This window comes from Drosophila willistoni, unplaced genomic scaffold (assembly GCF_018902025.1).
Source record: "Drosophila willistoni isolate 14030-0811.24 unplaced genomic scaffold, UCI_dwil_1.1 Seg531, whole genome shotgun sequence".
Classification (NCBI taxonomy): Eukaryota; Metazoa; Arthropoda; class Insecta; order Diptera; family Drosophilidae; genus Drosophila; species Drosophila willistoni.
Window position 1 is genome coordinate 24867 of NW_025814459.1, and position 18032 is coordinate 42898.

The 18032-nt window shown below is 37.0% G+C and overlaps 1 protein-coding gene across 3 annotated transcripts in view; it reads right to left on the minus strand.

Annotated features, from left to right (window-relative positions):
- The window catches only part of LOC6653350 (lysine-specific demethylase 6A), a 213256-nt gene that overhangs the window by 11929 nt on the left and 183295 nt on the right, over window positions 1-18032 (minus strand). For all 3 annotated transcript variants that reach the window (XM_047013058.1, XM_047013057.1, XM_047013059.1), the window contains one exon: window positions 5047-5173. In XM_047013058.1, the coding sequence (XP_046869014.1) occupies window positions 5047-5173 (127 nt within the window). The remainder of the gene's footprint in view (window positions 1-5046; window positions 5174-18032) is intronic.

Here is an 18032-nt window from a genome sequence, read left to right on the forward strand (position 1 = left end):
TGTTGCAACTGATGCTACAATTAATGAGGTAGCTGATGCAGTACCTGCAATGCCGAAACCATTGGTGGGAGTGCCATCAATGTTAGATTATGTACCATCATTCAAAGACTTAGGCGTTATGTTTGACCCAAAACTTTCATTTAATTTTCACATCTGTTCAATTCTCAATAGAGCATGCAGTCTTCTTGGCTTCATAAAATTTGATGACCCCTACGTAACAAAGGTTTAATACACTTTGTTAGTTCGCCCTACTCTAAAATATTGCTCGCCAGTGTGGAACCCTCAATATGATGTTCACAAGCGTAGTATTGAATCGGTTCAGAAGCAATTCCTTAAGTTCGCGTTACGCGGTCTTAATTGGGACCCGAGTCTTCGCCTACCTTATTATTCTGACAGACTTCTTCTTATTAATCTTCCTTCACTTTACAACCGTAGTCTCGTATTTGGCATTCTCTTTCTCCATAAACTAGTCAACGGCGAAGTCATTTCTACTAATTTACTAGATACGCTTTATTTTTGTGTTCCCTCACGACGGTCCAGAAACTTTTTTCCTATTCACCTTAGTAGATGTCTAACTAACTACTCTCTTCACGAAACTTTTCGTGTTCTTTGCCAATCTTTTAACAACCTTTCTCACCTTATCTCTCCTCATCTTTCTGTCACTTCTCTTCGCGCTATACTTTTTAATCATCTACAGCGAAACCAATGAAAATATTCTGGACTTGGATTGGCTGCAACTCATCCCTGGCCACATTGGCTGTGAATCGGGGCATAGCTGGCACCTTGTGCAAATAAAACACCTCCACCGAGCCGGGGATGTTTAGTTGTGTATAAAGCTGAGCTACCTTCTTCATTTAATTACTATCTGTCTTTAGCTTAAGCTTTTTCGTCGACTGCTGTGTTAGTTGACGTAAATAAATAAATAAACTCCCATTGGGTCAAGTACTAGTACCAATAAGCAAGTACATAAGAATATAAAAGAACATGGAGGAGTTTTACACGCAGCAGACAGAACGAGGACAGGCAATTCAGGCCTTCATTCGGAATATCAAAAAGGATTCTATCGCCGGGAAAACGAAGCCATCTTATTTCGAGGAGAAACTTGAGCTCCTGGAATACATGTAGGAGAAATTCGAGAAAAGTCATCAGGAGTTAATGGACAAATTAAATAAGTAACGGACTATTTCAGCAAAATGAAGGCGGTTGAACCTAATACAGTGGAAAATTGGAAGGACCATTTGGCAAAGACAAAACTAGAGATACAAGCTCGCCAACAAGAGGAAGAGCGAGTCGTGATCAAACCACTGGTTCGGAAGCAAAGTGCGCTGCTGGATTCATTGTCCAGGACATTAAGACAAATTGTGCCCGAAGAACAAATGAATTACAAATCGGTAGTCGACAAATTATGGATGCACATTGAAGAAATCCGTTATGAGATTCATTGGCTAGCTGAAAATCCAGCCGAAGCCGGATATAATATAGCTACGTTTGTGGCCGCAGAAAATACAAGGCTGAAATTCTGTGTGGCACCAGCAGAAAATGTAGAGATACAATCGCGGCCTGTATTGCGATCGATACAATCATTGCAACTACCCAAAATTCCTATTCCAAAATTTGATGGGGATTATCTGAAATGGCAACAATTTCATGACATCTATAAAAAGGTGGTTCATGAGTCAAATGTATCCAAGATAGAGAAAATGTGGTACTTAAAATCAAACCCTTCTGGAGAAGCAGAGAGATTGATACGGCACCTGGAATTAACAGAAGCCAATTACAACACTGCTTGGTCAGTGTTGCAGGAACGATTTAATAACAAACGAGTTCTAGTAACAGCCATACTGGCAAAGCTGTTTGATCACCCAAATGTGGGAAATGACGCAGCTTCTATAAAGAATTTGCATGATAACATTTTTGAATCATTGCAAGCCTTAAAAAATTAAGGCGTCAATATGGAATCGTCAGGCTGTCATAATGTTTCATATGACAAGAAAATTTGATAGATCTTTTAATCTCTTTCCAGCACAAGGGATCTGCAGGAAATAAAGGACTTCCTATCCTTCTTGGAACAGCGCTTCCTAACATTAGAGGCGATTGGGAAACCAAGAAACGAAAATCGCAGCATTGAAAAACTAAATCCAAGGAAGACATGCGCAACAGCATCTGAGTGCCTTAATACCTTGTGTGCTTTCTGTGAAAAAGCAAAGCACAAACTCTTCCAATGTGAAAAGTTTAAAATCAAATCCGCAGCAGAGCGGCTTAATTGGCTGCAGAGACACAAATTGTGTGTCAATTGATTAAAAAAGCAGCTATGCAGCTTCTGCATATGGAATTGGCAAAAAATACACCCTCAATGAAAGGAAAGGAGAATTTCAAGCACGCCTGGATAGTGGCTCACAAGTAAATCTCGTTAAGAATTAACGAATCTCATGTGCACATAAATGGAATGGGTGGTCAACCACAGATAAGCAAGGCGCGAGTAAGCTTGGTTGTAAGGTCAAGATACAACAAGTGCGCAATGCTAGATGAGGCATTTGTATTGCCACACATAATACGTAACCAACCCACAGAACCAATAACGCAGAAAGTCACATTACCAGACAACATTACCTTTAACTAGGTGCTTTCGTAAGACTGACTTTGCCAGCCTTAATGAAAACATTACTACTACCGATTGGTCTTATCTATACAATTGTAGAGATATGAACTCAGCTGTTCGTTTTTTTTGTGATACTCTGAATGCACTCTTCGATATTTGTGTGCCTGGAGTAGGCTGGAGCGGCTTAACAAACCTCCCTGGTTCTCTCTCGAGAGTTATTCAATTTCAAAAATGTGAAGACTCGATATTATAAGTTTCAAAAAACACGTCGTTCTGTATACAGTCACTCGTTCATAATTCATGACGCTTAATACACAATGCTATAAGAATTATCTTCAGCGGTGTAAGCTTCAGTTTTATTCTGACCCTAAACAATTTTATAATTTTGTTAATTCTAAACGCAAGACCTCTGTGCACCCATCTTTTTCGTCTTTGCAGCTCTATTATTTCGCCATCCCAACATGGGTTTGTGAAACGTAGATCTACAACCACAAACCTTTTAGAATTTACATCAATAATTATCAAGGGGTTCAAAAATGGTAAACAAACTGATGTCATATACACTGACTTCAGCAAAGCCTTTGATTCCGTTAATCATACCCTATTACTTTCTAAGCTGAGCGACATTGGGTTTCCACCCCTTTTTCTTTCTTGTGTTCGAGAATATTTAACGATTAGAAAACAGAAGGTACTTTTTAAGTCTTCTTTTTTCCGTTTCCATTCCTGTGACTTCTGGTGTACCTCAAGGTAGTCATCTTGGCCCTCTGCTCTTCACACTATTCATTAACGATCTTCCTTCAGTCATTGTTCATTCGCCTGTGCTTATGTATGCTGACGATGTCAAGCTTTGTCTTACTTATAAAGATACAGATTCATTTAGTCGGCTACAAGCTGATCTTAAAAACTTTCAATCCTGGTGCCAGATTAATCTACTAAATCTTTTAGAACGTCTAAATAATATGAATGATTTGGGCGTACTTATGGACCATAAGTTAAATTTTAACACCGATATATCCACCACGGTCGCAGAGGCCATGAGTGTACAGGGTTTCATTAAAAGATGGTCAAAACAATTTGATGACCCCTATACAACTAAAGTTCTTTTTACTTCCTTTGTCCGTTCTATTTTAGAGTATGGATCTTGCATTTGGTCACCTCAGTATGAGTCGCACCAGATTAGACTAGAATCCGTTCAAAAGCAGTTCTTGCTATTTGCTCTTCGTGGCTTAAGCTGGGATCGCAATGTCAATTTGCCTTCGTATTCTAGTAGACTTCTCTTGATTAACCTTCCGTCCCTAACTAACCGTAGAATTATGCTTGGTGACATTTTTATGCAAAAGCTCCTAATTGGTGATATCGACTCGCCTGAGTTATTAGCTCAGGTAAATCTGTCGGTACCATGTAGACGGAGTAGACATCCTTTGATACCTTTATCCCTTAGTCGTTGTTCTTCTAACAATGCTATGCATGAACCTTTTAGGGTCCTCTGCTCTGATTACAACCTTCTATTCCCTGTAATCGGCTCAGAGTTTTCTATTAATATGCTTAAAACATCTATCCTATCCCATTTAGTTAATAGATAGCTATAGTTTTATTTGTTTGTCTGTGTTTTCTATTTTGTATTTGTCCACGCGATTCGTGCTGTGCGTAATACGTCTGCACCCCTCGGTCGGTCGGGTGGGAGGTGGACAACTTTCTGCTTGGTCTCGAAACAGTCTATGTCGTATACGCCACTTGAACGTAATTCGCATTGTACGCGTCAACGTCCAAACAATAACGTAGTAGGCAGCAAGAAGCGCTGCCGGAGCTGTTGAACCGATTTATATTGATTGTAACTAGTGTTATATTTATCCCATCAGATTCAAATTTTGGGATCTAAGTTGTATGAAAATGTTTCTTCTAGAGCTATATGATATAGTGGTCCGATCCTGATAATCGGCTCAAGCGCTGCCTCATCTGCGTTATCATCAAATCAACAAAGCACATGCATACACACACAGACGCAACGCTACATAAACTGTATGTGTGTGCGATCGTGCTTTGCTTAGGAAATGATGGAAGAAGAAAAATTTGTAGTAAAAAGAGTAATAATGTTTTGTTTGTGTATTGATGAATTAAGTTGCAGGGAAAAAAATTTCAAAATGTAAAGATATTATTGCCAAGGACTGCAAGGGAATATAAACTTCGGCATTGCCGAAGTTAGCTTCTTTAATATTTTTACATTGACGTTGACAATAGAAGGGAAAGGTTACAAAAAAAAACTTGCAAAGTTATACAAACTTCGGCGCGGTCAATGTTAACTCCGGGCATGTTTTTTTGTTTTTTAAAAGCCGTGTAAAGTCTAATTTTTGTTAAGTAAGTCCTGTTTTAAGCGCGGAACAGGTGTATATCCGGTGTCCTTGTCAAGAAGAAGTAAGGATTTTCTAATCATTAGTTTATTTACTTACTTCGCACTGTCCGCAATAATGGGAAGCTTCGTTTTTTCCTCGACCATTGAAACGTATTTCTACTCCTTTAGACTTTACGAATTCCTGAATGTGAAACACATTCTTTAACGTTTGCAACAAGCACATTCTGGAAAACACATAAATTTTATACTTAGAGGTTTTATGTTTAATGTGGCAAAACAGCTAAATACGCCACAGAGAAATATTAATATCTATGACACAGTCAAGAAACACATTACAATCCTAAAATTTAGTGTGTAAATAAAGTTATATTCACACTATCTTACACTTCTTTATAGTTTAAAAGCCGAAAAATGTTTGTAACAATAGGAGGGAATCATTTTTATAACCTTGGAAAAAGGGTATATAAATTTCGGTCAGAAGTGTTCATCGCATAAAGCAAACATATATATAAAGTGTAAATATTCTTTATCATATTCTATTTTTTATTATAGATCGTTACAGCGATAGAGTTGAATTTTTGCACGTAGGATTACATATACTGGGCTGTATATCTCAGCCGGATTCACATACAAAGGGAAATGTCACGAACATTGACTTTTAATAATAACTTCGTTACTTTTGACGCAAATTTCATAATAATTAACATTTGACAGTTTAATATACATACTTTATGACTCTGTCATACAAACAAACGATACAATAACACGCATGCTTGTAACAATTCATTTTTCTCGTTGTTGGCTATAGGGAAGTCAAGGGATTGAAAAACCAGAGGGCCGGGGCTAACTTCGACCTCGTCAAAGTTTGTATACCCTTGCAACTTTTTTGGTAACTCTTTCCTTACCTATAGCCATTAAAGTAGAAAAACGTTTTATCTAAAAAGGCTTATATTGCGAAAGAACGGCCTACAATCTTAGCATAGGAAAGAACAAAGATATTGATCAAAGTCACTGTTTTCCTCCGATTGTTCCTATAGAGCTATATGATATAGTTACCCGATCCTTATCAAATTTGGCACAGTCATTAACAGATGTATAAAACTAACAAATAATTAATTTGAAAGCAATCGCGTTAAAAGTAACGAAGGTTTTGACAAAAGTCACTGTTTTCGAAAGATCGTTCCTATGGGAGCTATATGATCTCACCCGATCTTGATCAAATTTGGCGTATTCGTTTATATGTGAAATACTCACCAATATTAAATTTCACGACAATAGCTCAGAAAATAACGAAGGTATTAAGAAAAGTCACTGTTCGTGACTTTGCCATTTGTATGGGAGCTATATGATATAGTGATCCGATCCGGCTGAATCCGAGATATACAACGCCTGCAGTATATACAAGCCTACATACAAAATTTCAGCTCTGTAGCTTTAACGGTCTAGGAGGAGTTTGCGTTGATCCAGACGGACGGACGGACGGACGGACGGACGGACATGGCTATTTGAACTCGTCTCGTCGTGCTGATCAAGAATATATATACTTTATATGGTCGGAGATGCTTCCTTCTATGCGTTGCACACTTTTGACCAAAATTAATATACCCTTTTTGCAAGGGTATAAAAAGCCTGCAAGGGTATAAAAGCTAGGCCCCTCTCTCTACTTTTTTTTTTACCTAACTCTGAACTCTACAGACGCATGAAAAAATGAAGTAAGTAAGTCGTCTCGCCGACTTAGGTATACCATACACCAGTAAAGCAAATATTTCAACTTTATTAAACAAATTCATTTTCACATGCTTTTTACAAGCATATCTTAGTATCTCGCTCACTCAATCATACGAGCACCCTAGCGCCCCCACCAGCCAACGGCCAACTCCGGCTTTATGGAAAAACGTTTATATGCATAACTCGACTGTTTTTTGTCCGATTTTGATCAAATTTTGATTTTTGGTATTTTGCTAGATATTAGTATTAAATTTAAGTGTGCCAAATTTGATTGAATAAGGTAAAAAATTACGGGAGATAATCAAGTTTTTCAAATTACGGGGGCGGAAAAGAGCGTGGCAAAATTTTTACACATACAAAATGTGTGCATTTACTAAGCGAATATACATACCAAATATGGTGCCTCTAGCTGGAATAGTTTTTGAGATAAACGCTTTTTTTTAATTGCAGGGGCGGAAAGGGGCGTGGCAAAAATTTTAAATAAACTTGATCACTCTACATACTACACGAGTCTACATACCAAGTTTGGTGGCTCTAGCTCTTACAGCCTCCGAGATCTAGGTGTTCATACGGACAGACGGACAAGGCTTGATCGACTCGGTTGTTGATCCTGATCAAGAATATATATACTTTGTGGGGTCGGAGATGCTTCCTTCTGCCTGTTACATACATTTTGGCGACTTTAATATACCATATCACCCTATGGGTGTATGGTATAAAAAGATAGAAATATATGGGCAGTTTTGCTTCAAAATGCCTTTACTGATCGCCGATGAAAACTATCTAATTTTTATCTGATTTCAATTGAAAATTAGTATATGTAAAAATATATGCACATATCTTTTGACATAAATATTCAGATCAGAATCCTTATTGCTGAGTTCAAAACTTACAGAGAAGTCCGAGAAATTTTTAAGTAATCTGCAACTGCAGTTTTAAATGCATTAAAAGGTGAAAAAATATCAGAAAGACGTGGCCAAGGCTTTGCCCGCTTACATCTGCTGTGGAGATCCAGGAAGTGCTTGAAGTTCACGCCAGTGTTTGGACAGTGCGGTGAAAGTTAACACTAAATAACTTGAACGATGCTTCATAGAATACTCAAAATTCCACCTATATTGTGGAGAAATGGCGTAACATACTATGGTCATATAAGTCAAAAAAAAAAAGTTTGGAGGGAGGGGATCTAGTGTAGCATGTTCTGGAATATCCCATCAATAATATTACAAACATATTGTGGCACTTAGTTACAATATTTATGTGCACAACATTGCATATGCATTATGATACATCCTCACTCTCCCGCTGCTGCGGCATATATACATACATTCTTTTACGTAAACAATTATGCATATATTTATACATAATACTGGCAGCGCAGCTACGCGGTTTTAGCTATAGTCAACAATTGTTATTGAATTAAGATTCATTCAATATACCTAACTCAAAAGCAAAAGACCTGCTTGTGTCCCTTATTTAAATCTAAAAGACAATATAATCTTGGACATACTACATGGCGACCGTGACAGTGCAGAGGACGGACGTGTTTTTTTTTTGCGCTTATCAACTTTTATTTTTTTCTCGCGATTAAATACTTTGCCATAACTTTTAAATTCATTATCGGTTTAATTAATAATTATTTCAACATCGGAATTTTATTTTCATTTCGCGAATTCTTGCTGTCGCTTTTGTTTTAATTTAAATAAAATCAAAACTTACAACAATACTTGCATTAGCGGTGTTGTTGTTTTGTTTATTTTTTTTGCTTTTGTGTCTTTACCGTTTTAACTAACTCTCACGCTCTTGCGTACAAATTGTTGTTGCATGTGTTCAATTTGACGCGCTCTCCCGTTCTTTCCTATTCTTGATTGATTTGCGCTCTCGTCTTTTGCCTACCCGCGACTCTGTGATACGTGTTTTTGTTTTTGTGCTTTCATCTCTTTTTATTCTTTAGTTGTGAAGGCTTACTCTGCACATTAACCCTTGTGTCAGAACTGGTCAGTATATTCTTATACACAGATTTTTAACCTTTAGAATTTTTATTTTTTATTTTTTTGTATTTCCTCTTTTAATTAAATTAAACTTTTTGATAAAATGGTTGTCTGCTCAAAAAATAATTGCATAGTTGCCACTAATGCGGTTGACTCCCATGATTATATTCTTTGTTGGTTGTGTGACAATGATGTTCACGTTAAGTGTGCAGGTTACTTACACAGGCAGGATCAAGGAATCTATTACTAAAGGTGGTGGCTTAAAATATGGTTGTGATGCTTGCCGGGAGGTCGAGAATGAGATGCGCTCTTTCATGAGGCGGACTAGAGATAGTTTTGACACTTTAAGGGCAGGTTTTAATAAACTCCAAGCGGAGTTTACTGCGGTGGAGACTCAGTTCAGAAGTTTATCGCTTATGAATGAGTCTCCGAAACGTAAAAGGACCAGTCCTTGGGGTGTTTCTGTATGTGAAGATCTGCCAGCGTCTCTTATCGTCCCCGACCGGTCTCATGCACCGTCCACTCCTAATGTACAGCAATTGATATCGTTTAAGAGCCCAGTTGTGAATGCTATTAGTAAGGAATTACCGATATCATCTGGGAATGATCTCTTAAAAACGATGACTATTGTAGTGTCCGATGTGTCCGGGCAATTACCCATTCCAATGGAAATTGCCGATAGTTCTAAAAGTATCAAGAGCCCCGTAAACAAGTTGACTGCTGCAGTGGGTGACTTGTCCAACGTTACTGCTGCGGCTGACGCTTCGGGACCGCGGCCTCTCGTTGGCATACCACCAAAGAAACATATATTTGTTTCTAGGCTAGACCCTGTTGTCACATCTGATGATGTAATAGCCTATATTCGGAAGAAAGTTAACGTCTCGAATATTGCGGTGGAGAAGTTTAAATTTTCTTATTCTCGGGACATTTCGTCCTTTAAATTTTCTTATTTCTGCCAATATCTTCGACACTATATGTCGAGAAGATTTTTGGCCGAAACATATAATAGTTAAGGAATATACTGTAAAAAAGAAAAATCGGCAAACGATTCGCTTGCCAACAACAACAACTAATACTATTCCTGCCACAACAGCATCTCCTCGTGTGTCAAAAAACTAACTTCGTCCCTTAACCTGGGTTACCAGAACGTTAAAGGACTGAAATCTAAACTTCCTAATCTCTATGTAGATAGTCTTTCTTTTGAGCATAACATTCTAGCTTTTACAGAGACGTGGATAAAACCTGATATTGCTTCGTTTATTCCACAAACTTTTTTATATTCATATTCTCGCATAGGTGGTGGCGTTCTGATAGCTGTTGATGCTGCTTTATCATCTAAAATGATTCAATTTTCTAGTACCCAGGAGATTGAGTTTGTCGGTGTTAAAGTAAATTTTAAATCTTTTAATGCTTTCATTACTTGTTCCTATATTCCACCATTGTCAGACATGGTGGTATATTTAAATCATTTAGAGGCAATTCAGTTTGTCTCCTCTTTAGTTTCCAGTCAAGACATGCTCATAGTTGTAGGTGATTTTAATTTACCCGCTTTAGCATGGTCACCAACAGATGAATGTACCATGTTGCTGCCCTCTTTGTCACATGACTTCATTGATGGCCTTCTAGTCTTATCTTAATCCCAAGTCAATCCTGTATTAAATTCGAATGGAAAATCGTCAGATCTTATTTTTGTATTGGATTCTTCTTACTGTGAGGTTTCTAGGATCGAACCATTTGTTCTTCCAGAAGACAAATTTCATCCTACATTAAATTTAAAAATTGATTTCCCCTTGCTTTCACCATTACTTGGTTCAAATGAGTTACCTCTAACTAGGTGCTTTCGTAAGACTGACTTTGTCAGCCTTAATGAAAACATTACTACTACCGATTGGTCTTATCTGTACAATTGTAGAGATATGAACTCAGCTGTTCGTTTTTTCTATGATACTCTAAATTCACTCTTTGATATTTGTGTGCCTCTTGGTAGGCTGGAGCGGGTTAACAAACCTCCCTGGTTTTCTCGTGAGCTATCCAGTTTGAAAAATGTGAAGACACGATATTAAAGGAAGTTTTAAAAAACACGTCGTTCATCAAATTATGCTCTGTATACAGTCGCTCGCTCAAAATTCATGATGCTTAATACACAATGCTATAAGAATTATCTTCAGCGGTGTAAGCTTCAGTTTTCTTCTGACCCTAAACAATTTTATAATTTTGTTAATTCTAAACGCAAGACCTCTGTGCACCCATCTTTTTTGTCTTTTCAAAATAAAAAATCGAGCACTGATCAGGCAGGCAATTGCCGATATGTTTGCGAGTTTTTTCAAAACAACTTATTCCTCAACGGAATATTGAGCAAGTCCGTATCCTTATCGTTTAAAAAAGGCTAATTGCATTTTCAATCCAGTGATTGATGAAAGTTCTATTCTTAGCGAACTTAAATTAGTTAAACCTGTTTATTCTCCGGGGCCAGATGGTCTTCCTGGATGTGTACTCAGGTTCTGTGCAAACGCATTATGTAAACCCATTTTAAAATTGTTTCTATTGTCTGTCGAATCTTCCTGTTTTCCATCTATTTGGAAGGAGTCGTATATCATTCCTCTGCATAAAAATGGCAAAAAGTCCGAAGCCTCTAACTCTAGGGGCATCTCAAAATTGTCCGCTATTCCGAAAGCTTTTGAGAAAATTATAACTTCTCAATTGCAACATTTTTGCAGCTCTATTATTTCGCCATCCCAACATGGGTTTGTGAAACGTAGATCTACAACCACTAACCTTTTAGAATTTACATCAATAATTATCAAGGGGTTCAAAAATGGTAAACAAACTGATGTCATATACACTGACTTCAGCAAAGCCTTTGATTCCGTTAATCATACCCTATTACTTTCTAAGCTGAGCGACATTGGGTTTCCACCCCTTTTCCTTTCTTGTGTTCGAGAATATTTAACGATTAGAAAACAGAAGGTACTTTTTAAGTCTTCTTTTTTCCGTTTCCATTCCTGTGACTTCTGGTGTACCTCAAGGTAGTCATCTTGGCCCTCTGCTCTTCACACTATTCATTAACGATCTTCCTTCAGTCATTGTTCATTCGCCTGTGCTTATGTATGCTGACGATGTCAAGCTTTGTCTTACTTATAAAGATACAGATTCATTTAGTCGGCTACAAGCTGATCTTAAAAACTTTCAATCCTGGTGCCAGATTAATCTACTAAATCTTTTAGAACGTCTAAATAATATGAATGATTTGGGCGTACTTATGGACCATAAGTTAAATTTTAACACCCATATATCCACCACGGTCGCAAAGGCCATGAGTGTCCTGGGTTTCATTAAAAGATGGTCAAAAGAATTTGATGACCCCTATACAACTAAAGTTCTTTTTACTTCCTTTGTCCGTACTATTTTAGAGCATGGATCTTGCATTTGGTCACCTCAGAATGAGTCGCACCAGATTAGACTAGAATCCGTTCAAAAGCAGTTCTTGCTATTTGCTCTTCGTGGCTTAAGCTGGGATCGCAATGCTCCTAATTGGTGATATCGACTCGCCTGAGTTATTAGCTCAGGTAAATCTGTCGGTACCATGTAGACGGAGTAGACATCCTTTGATACCTTTATCCCTTAGTCCTTGTTCTTCTAACTATGCTATGCATGAACCTTTTAGGGTCCTCTGCTCTGATTACAACCTTCTATTCCCTGTAATCGGCTCAGAGTTTTCTATTAATATGCTTAAAACATCTATCCTATCCCATTTAGTTAATAGATAGCTATAGTATTATTTGTTTGTCTGTTTCTTCTATCGTGTATTTGTCCACGCGATTCGTGTCGTGCGTTATACGGCTGCACCCCTCGGTCGGTCGGGTGGGAGGTGGGCAGTTATCTGCTTGGGCTCGCGCGTAACAGGCTTTGTCCTGGTGTCGTAGGGGCCACTTGAACGTACTGCGCATAGTATCGTCAACGTCCGCTAAATCGAAAGAAACGAATAGCAGACATTAAGTGGCTATTATATTCTAAACAAGCACCACCTCCATGGGCTGTAGCACAAAAGCTACAGTAAGAACTTGATTTTTTAAAGTTACAAAAAAACAAAAAGCCAGAATCTCAACCTCACTCAGAAATAATCATTCAAATAACAAACGCTAATAAGGAAACTCCTCCAAAGCAAAAGCCCATGCCCAAAGAAGAAAAGAAGTGTCCGCTTGACTGTCCTGGACCGTTGTATTCACCATATTGTGAACACAGTTGCTGCCTGAAGAAAACTGGTGCGATGACAGAGAGGTACCGACACCGGTACCGCATGAGCCCATAGGCCCCGGACATCAGCAGCCGCGACTACAAGTGTGAAAGGCAGGCCCGCCTTTTACAATGTTCACAATGTTTGTCCTCAATGGACTCCTAAACCACTTAACCGATTATAATAAAATTCGCACACCATGTGCAGTTCGATCTAGCTTGAGAGATAGGGTAGTTTAAATCTCAAATTATAGTCGCAATTTTAATTTTTCAAAAGCGGGCACAGCGAAGCGTGGCAGAGTTTCTAGTAATATATAAATTTAAGAAAATCAATTAAAAAAAAATATTTTTAAGAAGTAAGAAAAACATTGTAAAATTGAGCGGAACCTTATCTGCCCGATAGCAGTATAGCCCGTAAAGCTATACGAAACATTAGGACATGTAAAAGGAAATTTTTGTTCTTAAAATAAAAATTTTCTTCAAAACTTTTCAAAAAAAAAAAAAATCTTTTCTTTGAATGTTGGATAACAGAATGAACAAGTTTGATGATATATATAATGAACCCGATATTGTAATAATAATGAGCGCATATGTATTGAACAAAGCATATAAACTTCACAATAAATGTGTAGCAAAAAGAGCCATGCTAATGACCTTGATAAGGCCTAAACAACATACATATGCATCAATTATTGTAAAAGTGCATTATAACACAAGTTATCCAAAACAAATAATAATTATTTCATTTCTACAAATAAAAATAAATTTTCCATTGAACTGATTAAATATATGTCAACTGACAAAAAAAGAAAAAAAAATGAGTACATTAGACACTTATTTTAGGAAGATAGCTGTCTACTATAGTAGACAGGACTCCGAGTATAGCATCCGATCTAATTGAGGTTTTTTGAAGAGATCACATAAACTCACCGCAAAGTTCAGATAAACTCACCGCAAAGTTCAATAAATTTAGTAGAAATCAGATCAGCTTATCTTGATATAACGGGAGACGATTTCCCAGTTCGAGGAAGCACAATGGTATAGATGAGTTTCATTGTCACAGTACCACATATATGCTGTTTTTCAAACTCAACAGGTACATTTCGCTTCTACCTGATTGATGAAGTTGTCTCCAGAATACTAAGTTTTAACATATATTGAACAGTATGGAAGAAATAGAAACGAAACACATCCAAAAATATATTCCTTTCCTTGATTTCCTGATACACTCAGGACCGGTAAATAACAAGTACAAGGAAATAAAATTTTGGATATCTAAAAATTACAAATTTAAAAGAAATATTGTAGACCTTATGGAAAAGTCCATAAAAATAGCATATAGCAGATTATTACTAACAAGACCTAAGAATAAGGATGTGCCTGAATGGGTATTTAATATTTTTTAAAGCAGACATAGAAACTTTTAATGTAGGAGACTCGAAAAAAGCCAGAAAAAAAAAGTGCGTCTAACGGTTAGACACGATAGAAGTGAAACCTTCCGTAACACAAACTGAGAGAGAATGAGACGAAAGCAGCATTAGGAGCGGGATAATTATGGGTTCATTATAATATTGCTATAAAGGTCATGTTTTATTTTCTTCATTTTATTATTATTCATCCTCAATGTTTTCAATTTCAACAAATGATACGAGTGGCTTATGATAGCTAAAATATGATACAAATGCTTTGGTTTCGATGTTGTCAACATATCTTTGAAATACCGCGTCAATTGTTGTTTTTGATCGTGTTGTTGATTCAGTGCGATTGTTACACATTTTTTAACTGAATGTTGTATTGAGAAAGTCAATTAAAGGAACCGCTGTGTCCAATGCAAAATTTACGTTAAAATCGCCACTTAAAATCATTGGAACTTTATCGTAATCTTTTCTAAGTATCCGCGATACTTCTGGTGTATACTTTATTAAATTTTCATGAATGAATTCCGTGATGCTATTTATTGATTGATTCGGTGAAATATAAATTGCCACAATTAAAACTGTTTTTCCATTGCTCAATCTGGTTTCGCATGCACATATTTCTCCCACTTTAGAGAGCTGAACAGACAGTGATTCTAGTTGCTGTGCATTCATTCATTATATATTTTGTGATACATTTTTATTTACTTTTTATACCCTTGCAGAGGGTATTGTAAAATTGGTCAGATGTTCGTAACGCACAGAAGGAGGCGTTTACGACCTGAGAGGCTGAGTTGATATAGCCATGTCCATCTGTCCGTCCGTCTGTGCGTATGCGTTTTACTCAGCCGTCTTAAGAGCTATCGGGATGAAATCTTTTTTTGGGGTTTTTTATTACCCGGGTAAGATAAAGTATGAAAATCTTTAGGATCGGACCACTATATCATATAGGTCTAGAAGAAAACATTTTGCGGACATGGCTATATCAACTCAGCTTCTCATGCTGATCAAGAATTTATATACTTTATGGGGACGGCAATTTAGAAAGTGTCGACGTGGCTCTGTTATTAGTGTGCTCGCTTGGCGATCGGGCGGCCGGGGTTCGACTCCCAGCTTGGTCGAAGTTTTTTTTATAATGCTTTTTATTCATAATGCTTTTTATATATTTGCATCTCATTCTCTCGCAGCGAGCACACTAACTACAGAACTCGACGGCAATTTACAAAGTGTCGACGTGGCTCTGTTGTTAGGCGGCCGGGGTTCGACTCCCAGCTTGGTCGAAGTTTTTCATAATGCTTTTTATTTATAATGCTTTTTATATATTTGCATCTCATTCTCTCGCAGGCTAAATACTATAAGATCTATATGTGTCTCTGTTTAGTGTCGCTTTTTCGTTTCATCGAGTCTGAAATCACTCCCAACGATTCTAAAGAAGTTTTCACTTCAAAAACCTCTAAGCATGAAATGGGAAGAATTACTTCCAAGTCCAAAAACTGATAAGTGACAAAATAGTCGAGCCCTTTGTATCTGCTTATAATACTTTTACCCACTTTTATTGGTACCGAAAAAATCGTTACCAAATTCCGAAAACAAAAAAATGTCGATACTATCGTCAAATTAATGAAAAAGTATTGTCCGATAAATTTCCACTACCTAGAATTGATGGCATCTTGGATCGACTAGGTAGAGCAAAGTATTTTTCGTGCCTTGACCTAATGTCAGGTTTTTCTCCAATTGAACTTGAAAAAGAGTCACGTGACATTACATCCTTTTCCACATGTAATGGCTAACTTTCTTGCCATGTTTGAATGTGCTTAAAGAATTGGTTATTCGCAAGGTCACTACTTTTCGTACTTCGTCATTTACAATGACGTCATATACGTTAGGCTTAGAAGCATTAGGAGATTGCTTTTGCAAATCTTTTATATTATTTTCTTTTCCTGCGCAGGAGTTTGACTGTTTACTTTGATTTCTGGTAGTGACTCTCAGAATTTTGTTATTAGCTTGTATATTTTGCAAGTCCTTTATTGTTATTCTCGATAGCGCGTCGGCTACGAAATTATCTTTTCCCTGGAGATACTCTACTGTAAAATTTTAGTCCATTTTTATTCTGCGTTAGGACTGCTCCACATGCATATTTACTTGCATCTGTGATTATGCAAAATTCTTTGCTAAAATCTGGGTACTGTAACAGAGTGGGATTTATTAATCCATTCGAATTTAACATTTTTCTTACATAATCTTGTTATGTGACGAGAATACTCAGCGAAATTTTGTATAAATCTTCGGTAATAATTGCATCATGAGGGACTGGATAATTTTGAATGACATCATATTTTGTGTCATCAGGCAAGATTCCTTTATCTGTGCATTTATGTCCCAAAAAGCTGATTTCATGCATAAAAAATGAACATTTTTCAGAATGTAACTTTAGGTTGTGTTGCCTACATTTCTCAAAAACATCTGTTAGATTATTGAGCACATGTTTTTCGGAACAACCTATGACTATTAAGTCATCCTTATAAAGAAATACTTGCGAAGGTTCAAGGCCAGTGAATGCTATAGTCATCATTCTCTGGAACGAGTTTGGCGTTATTTTCAAACCGAATCAAACCGAGCCAAAATAAAAAGGCATTACTATTGGAGGAATATGACACGAGATATATCTCAATCTATAAAAAAATGTAATAAGTGTCAAAAAGCAAAAATAACAAAGCACACAAAAATTCCATTGACTATAACTGAAACGCCACAACTGGCTTTCGATAGGGTAATTGTGGATACGATCGGTCCACTGCCAAAGTCAGAACAAGGAAATGAATACGCAGTAACTTTAATCTGCGATCTAACAAAATAGCTTGTAATAATACCAATAAAAGACAAAAGTGCAAAAACAGAAGACGTTTATTACGGACATGGGAACAGAATATAGAAATACAATGATTGAAGATTTATGCAAAAATTTGCAAATTAAAAACATAACATCTACTGCACATCATCACCAGACTGAAGGCACTGTGGAGCGAAGCCACCGAACACTTAATGAGTTCTTACGCTCATACATTTCATTTGACAAAACTGACTGGGATGTATGGATAAGATACTTCGCATATTGTTTCAATACAACACCCTCTATCGCACATGATTATTGTCCATATGAGTTGGTATTTGGTAAAACTTCAAACTTACCTAAACAATTTAATAGTATAGATGGGATAAACCTACTTTATGACATAGAAGATTATGCTAAGGAATCAAAATTTAGATTAGAACAGGCCTATAAAAGAGCCAGAATTATGTTAGAACAGCATAAACCAAAAAATAAGGAGGTATATAATAGAAAAGTACACAATATCGAATTAGAAATAGGAGATAAAGTTTTATTAAGAAATGATACGGGTCATAAGTTAGAACCTAAGTATTTAGGCCCATACACCATAGAAGAAATAGAAGATAGGGATAACATTCTAATTAAGGATAAAACCAGAGGGCCGGGGCTAACTTCGACCGCGTCAAAGTTTGTATACCCTTGCAACTTTTTTGGTAACTCTTTCCTTACCTATAGCCATTGAAGTAGAAAAAGTTTTATCTAAAAAGGCGAAAGAACGGCCTACAATCTTAGCATAGGAAAGATCGAAGATATTGATCAAAGTCACTGTTTTCCTCCGTTCGTTCCTATAGGAGCTATATGATATAAGTAGTTACACGATCTTTATCAA